The sequence below is a fragment of the Teleopsis dalmanni genome, chromosome 2, assembly GCF_002237135.1.
Source record: "Teleopsis dalmanni isolate 2A chromosome 2, ASM223713v2, whole genome shotgun sequence".
In the NCBI taxonomy this organism is placed as follows: domain Eukaryota; kingdom Metazoa; phylum Arthropoda; class Insecta; order Diptera; family Diopsidae; genus Teleopsis; species Teleopsis dalmanni.
In genome coordinates this window covers 4,931,738-4,945,218 of record NC_051847.1, presented here as the reverse complement: position 1 = coordinate 4,945,218, position 13,481 = coordinate 4,931,738, and the positions used below count along the sequence as shown (strand labels likewise).

Below are 13,481 nucleotides of genomic sequence, written 5' to 3'. Positions count from 1 at the left end.
AGAGGATGAAGAGAAACTATACCGTTTGACTAAAACAGCACTTCATAACATAAATGTTAAAAAGTGTTGAGTTAAGGTATATGGATCAAGAAACTAGAACTAAAAAATTGAAAAAATTTTAAAGGGATAAGTATTGATATAAACATTGAGTTTTGATATTTTGAAGCGCAAATTGATCGTCGTAAGATGTTAACCGGGATCACCAAATGGAAACCCTTCGTCGGAAATAAAGTGAGCATTCAGGATCAGTCTCAGCTATGAGCTTTACGGTTGCTTTAATATTATATTCTGCGCAAGCAACTCCAGTAAAATATATAAATTCATCCAGATGAATAGTTCAACAGAAGTATTTCCCTGAAAATCTGATCTGTCAAAGCTGGGAAACCACAAAGGAGAGGGTAATTGTCTCTTCTTCGTCCAAGATTTTGCAACTTTTACAATAAGTATTGATTGGAAGGCGTGGTTTCTCTGCGTGAAGTCTTAGTGATCTAAAAGAACTGCAATTAATCCCACAGTATGTATTCGTTATTTGTTAATAAATTTCCCGAATATGGATTCAAAGGCCAGAATAATTTACATGTTATATGTGACTTTCGCCAATTATTTACTAGATGCCAAAACTAGAGACAATTATCTCTCTCAAAGGTCTTTAAGTGGTATCTCTAGAGAAACTTCTATCGAAACGACCGAACTAGACTGTGTGAAACCCATTTGAGAATGGTGTCCTCGAGTTGATTTAGCTTAGTGATTTCTACTCTACATTCTCTTAGTAGTTTTGTTTAATGCTAAAAGATTGATGTGACTTAATTGCCAATTAACTGTCAATAAAAATGGCAATCTTACATTTATTATTGATGCAGGTTGGATTTGCAAAGGTGCAAAGGAAGGAAAAGGAGGAAGAATAAAATTTATTATTTTAAACTTAATTTGATTTTCGTGAACAGAGTTGTTTCAAAAATGAAGCTGATAGTTCAAAATATCCATCAATTTAAAAATTCCTGAACACAGACGAGTATTTCAAATGTTGGAAACAGTTATGTGCTCCAAGCGCTTGTCTTCTTGAAGTTGCGTATCGAATTCTCCGCGATGTTCTCAACGATTGTCAATGCCTTGAGTGTCTTTGCATCTGTTGCATCTGTTGCGTCTGTTGCATCTGTTGCACCAGTTGCCACTGCAATTGCCTACCACGTACCAGTTAATTTCTCAATATTCGTACACTTAACTTTGACATTTAAAAAATGTGTACCTCAACTCAACTGCCAATAACGACAGAATTTTGCCTTTCATTTTTTTCTCAGCCGATGTGATTCGATTTCAATCACAGCAACTTCGCCGCGAAACTGAAATATAACTTCAAAATTAAGAGCAAATTGCACTTGTAAATTGTGTCAAGTATCATTTTTATGTTGAAGATAAAGTATATAAAACCACAGCATTACATAACTTAATGTTGCTATTATTACTATTATTTATTTATTTACGACAGACACAGTACTGTGATAGGCGATATCAATGATGTATCAAAAGAAGAAAGTATCTCTGAAACAATGTGGAAAAACCAAAACTGTTGTTGCATACGTGAATTTCAATGTTCATTTAAACATTAAATAAAAATATTTTTTAAAATTATTATTATGAGAATATATTAAAAATACATACTCGTACATAAATAGAACGACAATTTCAAAACATTTTGTTTTTGAAGAAGGATTAAAACTCATATATGTTATATTCTATGAGCCAATTGCTTTCTTTGACTTTTTTTATAAAAATAAATAGTATTATTAAATAATAATTAATAAAATAATTATTGAAAGCAACTCAACGCATTTGATGCATGTTGATGGCTTATTGACATTTGTAAAGAAAATCGCTGCACATAACACCATCCTTCATATTGAAGATGTAATAAAATTGTTCGAAGTATGAATTATTAAGTGTTAACTGCTGTTTGATGGAACTAAAATCGTAGTCGATATGTCCATTTACATGTGCTTATAAACTGCAAACGTTCAATACCGAGCGTTATCATTAACATCTTAGAAACGTGACTGCTGAGAACGTGCCAAAAATTAAGACACCCAGCGCTACTGGGGCCACAATAACATTGACCCAATCAAACTAGACACTACCGAGACACACCACAAATACAAGCCTTGCATTCGATGGAGTGTGCGACCTACCAGTAATGCTGATAAGTAGAAATTGTTTTGACAATTCATTAAGTTAATAATAATAATTAAATTCCGCTGTAATTTGTTGTGGCTGCGCATGGGAAAGATGATTAGCCGGAACAATTGAGAGGTCCGTAAGCCCACTTTTGAGTGCAACTTAGCATAATTAATTTATAAAATATGCGCAAAACAATGTAACAAATTTGAAACATATTTAAGTATTTTTTTAAACTTGGAATCTTTATGTTTGGACTCACGTCTGCTCACGTTAGTTTAGGCTAATTTTTTGACAGTCATGATTTCGATGTATACTCGTACTAATAATTAATGATGGCTTATGGCTTATGGCTCACTTTTGGAGAATCTTAACAACGTTCAAAAGATCGCTTAAGAAATGTATGGTAAAATAGTTCCTCCCTTTTTCTATACCGCAAATCACTTGTGACTCCAAAAATTCGTGCAACTCATAACATTTCGATTCAAGGAGATTTAGGATGACCGCAAGAAATCACAGTTCACGTTTCTCTTTCTATTCTGAAAAAATATTATTAAAATATTGAAAAATTTTAAAATATAATGGAATAGTTTGCTAAATATTTTTACCGCAATCATGCAACTGTAACTAATTTTCTTTCAACATTTGCTGACTTCGTTTACCTTTACTGGTTTAGTTAATGGCAATCCGGTATTGATGATTTAATTTTATTTATGACTCATACTCTGAGCCAACCTTGGTCAATGGTATGTTTGGGTGTGAAAAAAAAGTTCACTACTAAAGAACTGCAATGCAGTAAGACCATTGCATTTAAAATATTATGTTTAATTTTAAAAGGTTTCTATACTAATGGGTCAAAAATGCAATGTGACGAACTAATCACAAGATTTGGACGATTAGCTAATCCAATTTTTCCAAACTCGTTATTACTGCATTTATAATCTATTTATTAATACAAAAATAAGTCAAGTGACGTCATTGACCTTGAACTTAACAAAAGTTCTCTGACTTTCCATTGCAGTCCTCAGCAGTCCTCAGCAGTTCATCCACAACGCCAACGATATTAATGGCCGGCTTTGTCTGCCGCTTGCAGTGTAAAATCCTCGAAAGCTCGTGTATCGTTGGATATTTTGTAAAAAAGTTTTTTCTTTTTTATTTATATTTTTATGAAATGCGTGCGCTTTTTTAATTTATTATATTTCTACGTGACTGGGATTTGAATTGAGCGCAGAGAGAGCAAAATCCAAAATCCAAAATCCAAAAGAAATCGATGATGCAGTTTTTGAATTCAATGTAAGGACGTCACTAAGAATTTTGCCAATACATAGAAGTGAAGTTGAAGTGACTTATGCTGGGAAACCTAAAGCTAACCATCCTATACAAACACAAAGGCATAGACAGTTTTATTTAATTTATTACAAAACGTGCTTAAAATATTCAAGCATTATTTTTGAGGTCTTAAGTCAGGTTTTAAATTCTCTTTGGGTATAAAAGTGCGTTTGGTGAAGAGAACTAAAATCAGTTATACGCATTATTTTCTGAACATTAGTTCGTTAACCGAGGCAAAAATGATTTATTTTAAGGTATGTAGAGTAGGGTAAAAGAATATCCAGGGGGGGATATTCATTACCCCTGAAACTTTGAGTTCTAAAAATGAAAGATAATTCATAAAAAAAATCTTTTCATATTAGTTTTTAGTTATTCTCACACTCACAGTAACTACCAGCTTGGCAGAGCAGATTCTTTCTAAAGCAGCTCCTTACCCAGCAGCAGGTTGGCGACCGAAGAAACCATTTAATTTACCAGGCGAATATCTACCAGCCCGTGAAGTAGAATCACAAAACCAACTACCACAAGTTGCAGATGTTGAAATTACACAAGAACGCATAGATTTTGCTGGGCAAATACAAGATAACATATCACCAGATCTAAACCATCAACCACACAGTAACTATGCACCGCCACGGCAATCAGACAGAACTCCATTTAATACACAAGCCTTGCCAAATGACAGAGATACTGTTTTTAAAAATGATAAGGATATTTTTCCAAATGGTCCGATTCAACCACAAATTCAGCTTCAAGAAGAACAAAAACAGTTCTTTCCTGAAGACGAAAGGCAAGAAATTACCAATCCAGCGCCACAATATGGTGTTCCGGATATCGTACAACAAAATTCCGCATTTCCGGATCCCAGAAATTCGCTAACTGCCACTAATGCTGATGAGGAAAATCCTGCTGCTATTGAAGCTTTGAACGCTGCCGTTGAAGCTTATAATCGTGAAAGGGATAGTCAATATGTGAGTAGTCAAAGTGGTAGCGATGCAACAGATTTCTCTCCACAAACCCCATCCAAAACTGTAGTGCCAAGACGATTTTCAAAGGGACAGTATTTTGTTTTGGGTCCTGACAATAATGTACAACGTGTCATGTTTACGACAACACAAGATGATGAGGAAAGGCGAAGCAATGGTTTTACAGCGCAACTGAAATATACACCAGTGGGTGCAGTTAAGGATCCGGTCTACCGATACAATAATCGCGGTCAATTAATTAGATTATTCTGAGTTCGAAATGTAGAAATATACAGAAGCTGTTAAGTTTTATTTTTTAATCTGTAAAAGATATTACATATTTGAAATTAAATCAAATTCTCATTTATAAGACATTAAAAATAATTATTTGACTTTTTAATATTAATTTTATTAAAATTATTATTCAGTTAAATAGAATTATTTAAGTTATAATATAATATTAAATTAAAATTCAAACATTAAATATTTTAACTTTATATTTTAATTTCAAATATTATATTTGAATATGTTATATTATATTTAAAACTTACGGCTTTAGGTCAGTTGGTTAAGGTGCGCTGACTCTGAGCTTCAAATTTGACAATATACAATTTCGATTTCTGGTACTTGCAGTTTCAAAAATATTATTTACGCATAAATAAATACAAGAGTTATTTCTAAGACCACTGATGATGGCAATACTGGAGACAGCTGTATGGTCTCGAGTATTAATTAAAACCTTAAATAAATTCTTTTGTTGCAGTTCACTACTGTACGATAAACCTCTTTATTATATTTAACTAAAACCTATTTAAATTCATTCATATTGAAATTCTTTTCACATGTATAAGTAAATTTGAGTTAATGATTAGTCATATGTAAACGCCTAAGCAAATAATTACATCTTCTTGCGTAGTGAAAAATAACTTTTAGAAGTAACACGAACTATATTATCAGATTTGTAGAAAATTGTGTATTATATTACAGAATAAAGAGATATTTTAGTATAGATAAATTGCCAAATCGGCAGTGTAGCTACATTCTTCGCGCGGTTCAGTTGAAATTGTAGGCACATATGTAGAGAAAAGTAATCGTATCGTTCAAATACTAGAGTACCCACTTCGATTACAGTTAATCACTAACGTCACTTAAGTAACCGATAACACATCTACTATACGGCAAACAAATTTCATCGCTAGTTTTCGCTTATAATTTTACGCATTCCGATGTATTGTGCGTATAGTTTTCTAATAATTTGTATGTTAAATGAAATAATGGAAATTAAATATATTTAAAATAATATAAACATGTTTAATATCCAATAATTAACTAAGGTGAATAATAGAAATTTACCAAAGTATGAATTTAAGTACAAAACAAATAATGAAAAAGTGTGGTGCTTTGATGTGCAAGCTGTTTTTTTCATTCCTTTTTCTCTACATATTTTTCGGCAAACTTCAAAGACGGAATATATAAACAAAACGAAAAAACAAGTACAAAAACATTTAAACAATAAAAAAAGGCATATAAAAACAAAACAAGTAATAAAATAAACTAAAAAAACAAATACGATTAAGTAATACGAACTTCCAAATAAAATTAATAATCAAAAAAAATAATTTAATATCGGGAGAACCAAAAAATGGGAATAGAATGTTGGTCCTTTGGACATTAAGTTACGTCCGTCGACATGAAGCCCCAGCCAATCTACTCAATGCAGCCATCATTTCAATTCATTTCTATTATGATTTCAATTTATGTGAAACCATTGCCTTCACAGTGCAAAATTTGAGTGGTTCTTACACATTAAAATATTTGTGATTGGGTTATGTTAGGAGTACATATTTTCACCCAACTTCTTCTAGAAAATGGCACAACTGTTCCTTCATCACGTGTTTGGCTAGATGACTATTATTTATACAGTCTGACGCCACTCACTTATGGGAATTAGCGCTCACTACTCTTGCTAAAGTTTATTTGTTCATGCAGACCTAACAAATTCGTTATATATTTACAAGCTACAGTGGATTCGGTTGACCCAATATAAGTTTAAGATTCTCCTAAAATATATGTTTTAGTGTAAATTATAGAATTCACTCTTCTTGACAACTATATGACCCACTGCACTCAGTTCTTGGTAGACCACCTAGCCTTTCCGCGATAATCCACTGAGTATGTGCGTTACGTTATATAAGGATTTTATTAGGAGACTCTTCAGTGATATCTCAATGGATAGTATAGTCGAGGTTTCATTGGGTCTTCTGATATGACAATAATGTAAAGCAATTAGAAACAAACATATATATTTTCTTATTTAAAATGTCATTTCATTGTTTCATTGGTTTCCATGATTTTGTAAATGATTTTGTTTTGAGGTGATTTCGAATGACTTTTAGTTCAATAATCATATAATATCATATAATAATCTTTTTGTTCAAACATTTATTACAGCTTCCTTAAAAACGTTCCAAGTGGTTTTTAATTCAACTCAAACACAATTGTGCAACTAAATCTTCCAGGAAGGCTATGCAGCCACTTATACCTATAACCACTATATGCAACAGAAAAATAGAAGAGAACTTCTCTGAAAATGTTTACCAACATTTTGCGGCCATATGCAGTGTTAATCATTTGCATATGTGCGACATCCGCATCGACGGTGGAAACTGAAACTAATGTAAATAGTCATGTTCCTTTACTATTAAGCATGTATAATCTTAGCCTAAGTACGACAAAATCGCCAACAATCAATGTGAGATTTACAGCAACGCCTGTTATAAACGTGTCTAAGGAAAGTCCAGCCGTGAACTCCTTTCCTAACACGAAAGCTCAAAAAGTGCCTTTAAAACGAAACGTTACTGAGAATTTATATCCCCAAATCGCCACAAGCATTTTCCTTGCCAATTACAACAGTCAACAGAATGTCATGCAGCTCATTCGAAATATAGATGACCGCCTGCGTAGTCTGCGGAATGTGGAGATGCGTGTGCCTACAATACAAGTTGGTTTAACAAACAAATCGAAAATTTTAATTTTATTAATTAATTCATTTTATTTATTTTAGGAAATTTTTGATTCAATGCAATTTACCAGTGCTTCCAATGTACATGCATACCGAAATATCAGTGAGACGGATCAGCAACAAATTCTAGATCCTCCCGACCAAGATCTGCAAGTTTTTGCTAAACGTTTGTTTAAAAAGTTGGATAAAGCCTCGCATGTTGTGTATGAGCTGCGGGATTTCTTTCGTAAAAACATCACTAAAATATTGGATCTACAACAACATATGCTTACTGAGTACAGTGAAGATGAAGATATCGATTCAGGATTTGACATAGAAATAGACGATTTTGATAGTTTTAAATCAAATGAAGAGAAACAGAATAGCATTAATTTGTATCTTAACACCTATATACAATCGTGCGAGAGTGGAGCATTAGCAACAGAGCAAAATTATAATAAACAGCAAATTCAAATCGTCAACTATCTAAAGACTGAAGAGAGCAGGTCGCATTCTGTGGATCACTTTTTAAATGAAAACAATGAACTTTCTTTGGAGGCAAATGCTTTTATTATAGAAAAGTTAGAAAGTTTAAAAAGTACGTTAACTAAAACTGAAGCAAATCAGAAAGCGACGTCTATCAATTCTAAAATAAAATTGGTCGGAAATCATTTCAAACATATCTACTTTTTATCTCGTAGTGATCATGCTAGTGATAAAAGTGAACGTTACTTTTACGACTTACATTTTAGATATCTATATTTGTCCGCCATTAGACGTAAATATGCTTTTATTTTAATTGATATTGGCTCTGTGATGAACGTAGAATTAATGGAATTGACGAAGAATTTTGGTGAGTTTTTAGTCCTTTATTTTCAATACGAAATATCATTAGTTATGTTACAAATAATCAATAATTTTTTTTCATTTTTAGTAAATAATGTTTTACAACAACTATCCGACAAGGATTTAATATCCATTGTTACTGTAGCTGAAGAAGCACATTGTATGTTTTTGGAGGCCAATAACAGCGATGATAATGCAAATATTGGTGTTTATGTTGCGACTCGAGAACGGAAAGATGAAATAATGAACTACATAAATAATTTGATAGTTTCCAAAAGTTTAACCAATCATTCATTAGGATTTGAGCGCGTATTTCAAATATTACATAGTCTGGAGAACGCAACTCTAATTAGTACACACAATCCCATAACATTTGTATATATAACCCGTGGTTTATTGGCCAATCTATCAGATGCAATGCAAGTAATGAATGTCATTGCCACAGGACAACAGAGTTTACAAAAACCTGTCGCTATACACACTTGTGCTGTTGTGATGGGTAAATAAATGTAAAAATGTTGAATGTCACGAAATTAATTATTTTGTTTTATATTTCAGATGAGAAACGTATTATGTACGAAAAACAATTTTTAACCGACATATCAACACAAAATTATACGAAATTTGATATAAAATATGTTGATTGGCTCAAAATACGTCAAGAAAATAATTTGATTGGAAAAATTTGCATTTTAACTAAAATGCATCCCGATAAGCTCATGCAAGCAAGCACGGCTATTTTCGAAAACACATTTGATCAAAAATATTTATCGGAAAATTTGGAAGTACACCCGCCTTTCGTAGATCCCTACAGTAGAGGTTGATTATAAAAGTTATTATTTTTTAATCCCCAATATAATGACACAGATTTACTTTCAGATGTTATTGTTTCCGTGACTCATGCAGTGCCTCCTTTTGGTTTAGTAGGTGTGAATTTATATGTCGCGGATCTGATAGAAGATATTATAAATTATGGACAGCAAGTGCAAAATATCAATAGAAATGAGTTCAGCTATGCATTTATGGTCGATCGGGATGGCATGACCATTGCACATCCAGCTTTTCCAAGGCCATTTACACAAACTCAAACCCCATTTCCAGTAGACATTGCATATTTAGAAAATTCAACAAATTTTGTAAATATTCGCCGCCGTATACTTCAGGAAAAATCTGGCAATGTTAAAACAACTGTCTTCGTAAACAGTAATCGTAGGAAAGAAGTAAGAAATCTTAAAATTTATTATTATTTATTTACAAATTTCTATATTTCTACTGCTCTACTATTAAAATAAAACTGTTTATTAATGCAACGTTGTGAAAAATTTCTTAGATTTCAATTAAAATCTCAATTAGGTCTTAAAACTCAATTATTATTGTATTGTTTTAATTTCAATATTTTATACACTAAAGCCTTTTGAAATGCATTAATATAAAGAAACTTCTGTAGTTAAATTTCTACAATTATTTATATTTTATTTTAATATTGCTTATTTAAATAATTGCATTAACTTATTATTTTAAGGAGATATGTAGCACATGATCACAATGTATAATATTGTTTATTTTTGTTTATAGTACTTTCAATTTACGAAGATATAACTGCAATATATTGATTTTTAGGTATTCATGTGATTCTTTAGAAGTAGATATTTTTGTTGTATTATACATAGCATATAGAATGTAATTAAAAATTTAATTTTTGAATAATAATTTCCATATAGCTTCTAAACCGATCATATTACTGGCGCTCGGTTCTAGGCATATATGTGCTTTGTCTAGTATCTACTACAAACCCCGAAAGCGAAATAAAACTTATTACACCAAATGAGATAATAAACTCCAAAATGGGTATGCAAATAGCCGCTACAGTTGCACTGAATATACCAAGGTATGGTGGGAAGGATACTTTAGTTTCTCAGTTTCACCCGCCAAAGGAATTCGAGCATATGCCAATTGTTGATTTGTTATATCATCGTTTGGACTTAATACCACCACCAAATGGACATGTTTGCCGCTATTTTCGTCAAGTGGCAACATTAGGTATTTACATTTTTAAACGTAGAATTTTTAAAACTTCTAAATTCATGTGGTCTTGATTTTTAGATTCCGCCACCATCTTCCTCAGCGCATCGGCATTTGAGTCACCTTTTAATTTCTTGCACAACAATCGCATGAGTTCGACAGAAACTCAAGTTCGAACGGCGGAGAGCATAATGGCATATATTAAGGATACTACAGGTTTGCTAGCTAATCCTGGCTTACGACCACAAATACGTCATGAAATAAATGCTTTGTACAATGCGATGAAACACTTGAAGAAGCGTCATCAGGATGCACGCGGCAATATGAAAAATAATATTATACGTCGGTACATCGCTACAGTTAGTGGTGTCCTACAAGTCTATCCTGGTTGTTTGTTAAGCAACAACTACGATCCTACGCGACGTCCCTGGTTTCGCAAAGCAATGCAACTTCCGGGTAAAATAGTTACAACGGAACCTTATTTAGATGCAGGTGAGTAACAATTTTTAATTGCGTTAATAACAGATAAATAAATCTTTGATAAGTTTCATTTATAAAATTATCAGGATATAGATAAACTCTCTTGATTAATGTGGGAGTTTCTATATATTCAACCTTGATATTAAGTTATAATTTTGTAATTAATTATTTTTCAAAATTTAATTGATATTTTCTTCTACCATTGCAGGCGGTGCTGGTTACATTGTTACTGTGGCTCACACCATTTTCGAGCGAAAATCCAATGCATTACACCAGTTAGAAGGACAGCAGCCGGTTGCTATTGTTGCCATAGACTTGCCATATACTTATTATTATAAAATGATTTTGGATTCTACGCCTTTATGTCAATTAAATAACATGAAATGTTTACTTTTCGAAAACGAAGGCTTCTTAATTGCACATCCGAGTATGCTAGAAGCAAGTACTCAGCAGAAAAATCCACGACGACCACATGAACATCTCACCCACAAAGAATCGTACTTAGCTAATGATATACTTAACCACAAAGTCCTAGTACGGAAGGTGGCTTGTGCAAATTATCAGAATCGAACGCTGCAACGCTATTATGTCTTCAATACATCACTAACGGACATATTGACAAATGTGGTGCATGGGGAGCGCACTAAATACGCAATTACGTTGGTGGCTGGTAGTAATATTTTTGCCGCTGTATTGAATTCCACATGCGATGGTGGTGCTTTTTGCCCCTGTAGCACAATTGATCGCACCTGTTTAAACTGTAATCGTATGGATCAAATGGATTGCGAGTGTCCGTGCGAATGTCCAATGGACACAAATGGTTTCACCGAGCTCACGTCGGACTCGGATGAACCGTACAGCAACTATACACAACAATACCCATATTGTAAACCGCCTAGTGAACACTTTATAGCGTTGCCACAAATCAATGAAAACAACCTGCTGCATTCCTGTGTTAATATGAATTGTGATTTGTTTGTCACACAACAGGAGTGCTTAGCAGTGATGGGTTGTGAATGGTGTCAGCAAGACTTAGATGGCAATGGTTTTGCTGCTTCATTTTGCACTGCGCAAACAACATGCTTTAATGGTAATTTTAATGGTACATAATTAGTATATTAATTACATTGACTATGACTATTTTTAGGTGTTTTGTCATCTCTTACGCCTTATGGGGACTTGGACGAACTTGAAATTATCGCTGCACATGGTTACAATCCTGATTCTAATCAAAGTTCTTATTCTGCACTGGGTCCAATTGGAGGCGCAGTGGTTGTGTTATGTATAGTGATAGGTTTGGCTATTTATTGTTATCGACACAGTGTGGATACCGGTTCGCAGGATCAGTTTTATATAGATTCTTTACAAGAAGAAAACTATGGCTTGCCATTGTCTCGTTTTAATTTTGATGACTGTCAGGCACATGATGAACCACCAGATATTTATGATCACACTTCAGCACAACGGAACCTAATAAATCCAGCAAATATATCACCTTATCATGTGTCCACAGGTAGCAGTTATCGTCGTCCACCTAATGGAGAATCAGATCATGGTTATTCCACCATGACACCACATGAAGACTCTTCCGACCATCAGTGCTTCACACTTGCCGAACCTCTACTTTTAAATGATAATCGGCATAGTAAATCCGATACAATGTCAATATCTACATCAATTTCAAGTCCAACAAATCGCCATAACCAACAACATAATTACAACAGTTCATACCATAACCAACCAACCACAAGTAAAGATGCACGCTATAATCTTACATCACCTAAAAAGTACTATACCAACGTGCACTCTCCGGCACGTGTTTATGAACAAACTGTCTTACCAATACATGACAACAAAAACGCGCCAAATGGCTCACATTACATACTAGCACCCGTCACAGTGCATCGTCATATGGAAACTGCCGATTCATAGCCGTTTTACATATTGCCAACTCTAAAGCAGAAGAAATGTGTTAACAACTTTAGTAGTTTAAATATAAATTTTGGAAAGTCTTGTTTTTGCCAATTAGCTTTAAGTTTTATCTGTGAACAGTCTGACTGTCACGACATTATCGCATTAGCTAGTTACATATATTTGTATTTGTCGTTAAGTTGTACACATAACTGAAATGGCATTTAGTTTAAGTATTATCCAAAGCGAATTATCGCGATTTACTGTTTACTGATTTGTTACAATAGTTATACGGTAATTATTGACTTAATTGACTTAATTATGTTAACTATTTCTTGTAAAGAAAGGAAATTATGCCAGCCAAGTTTTAGACAATTTTATTGACCGTTTATTAGAGTTTTTTATATTCGTGTTTATTATGTAAACAAACTGAAGTATTATTTTGCATGTCAACAATGTATGTAATTGTAAACTGTTTTTAAATTTTATTTTATACATATGTTGTGTTATACTTTCCACACACATATATTAATATATATATACATATATATATATATATATACATATAAATAAATAAGAATTTTATAATTATTTGTACTTACTTTTTAAGTATTTTTAAGAAAAATGCAATTATACATGTTTTAATGTTTAATATAAAAATAAAATTACTAACGATTCAACTATAAAACTAATTAAAACTGTATTTTAACCTGAAAGCATATTGAACTTAAGTTAATCCCTAAAATTGACGATTTATG

At 32.8% G+C, this 13,481-nt stretch overlaps 2 protein-coding genes across 2 annotated transcripts; both read left to right on the top strand.

The window, feature by feature from the left end:
* Positions 1–3,692: 3,692 nt before the first annotated feature.
* LOC119684664 lies at positions 3,693–4,826 on the top strand. Its single transcript, XM_038098758.1, has 2 exons — positions 3,693–3,752; positions 3,861–4,826. The coding sequence occupies exons 1-2, from the start codon at positions 3,738–3,740 to the stop codon at positions 4,734–4,736; spliced, it is 891 nt and encodes a 296-aa protein (XP_037954686.1). The 5' UTR covers positions 3,693–3,737; the 3' UTR covers positions 4,737–4,826.
* Positions 4,827–5,690: 864 nt separating this feature from the next.
* Positions 5,691–13,234, top strand: LOC119678442 (VWFA and cache domain-containing protein CG16868). The gene is made up of 10 exons (XM_038090265.1): positions 5,691–5,797; positions 6,915–7,464; positions 7,528–8,317; positions 8,399–8,809; positions 8,869–9,129; positions 9,190–9,530; positions 10,032–10,350; positions 10,414–10,824; positions 11,021–11,902; positions 11,960–13,234. Exons 2-10 carry the CDS (start codon positions 7,054–7,056, stop codon positions 12,742–12,744), a joined length of 4,611 nt encoding a protein of 1,536 aa, XP_037946193.1. The 5' UTR covers positions 5,691–5,797; positions 6,915–7,053; the 3' UTR covers positions 12,745–13,234.
* Positions 13,235–13,481: the final 247 nt, after the last annotated feature.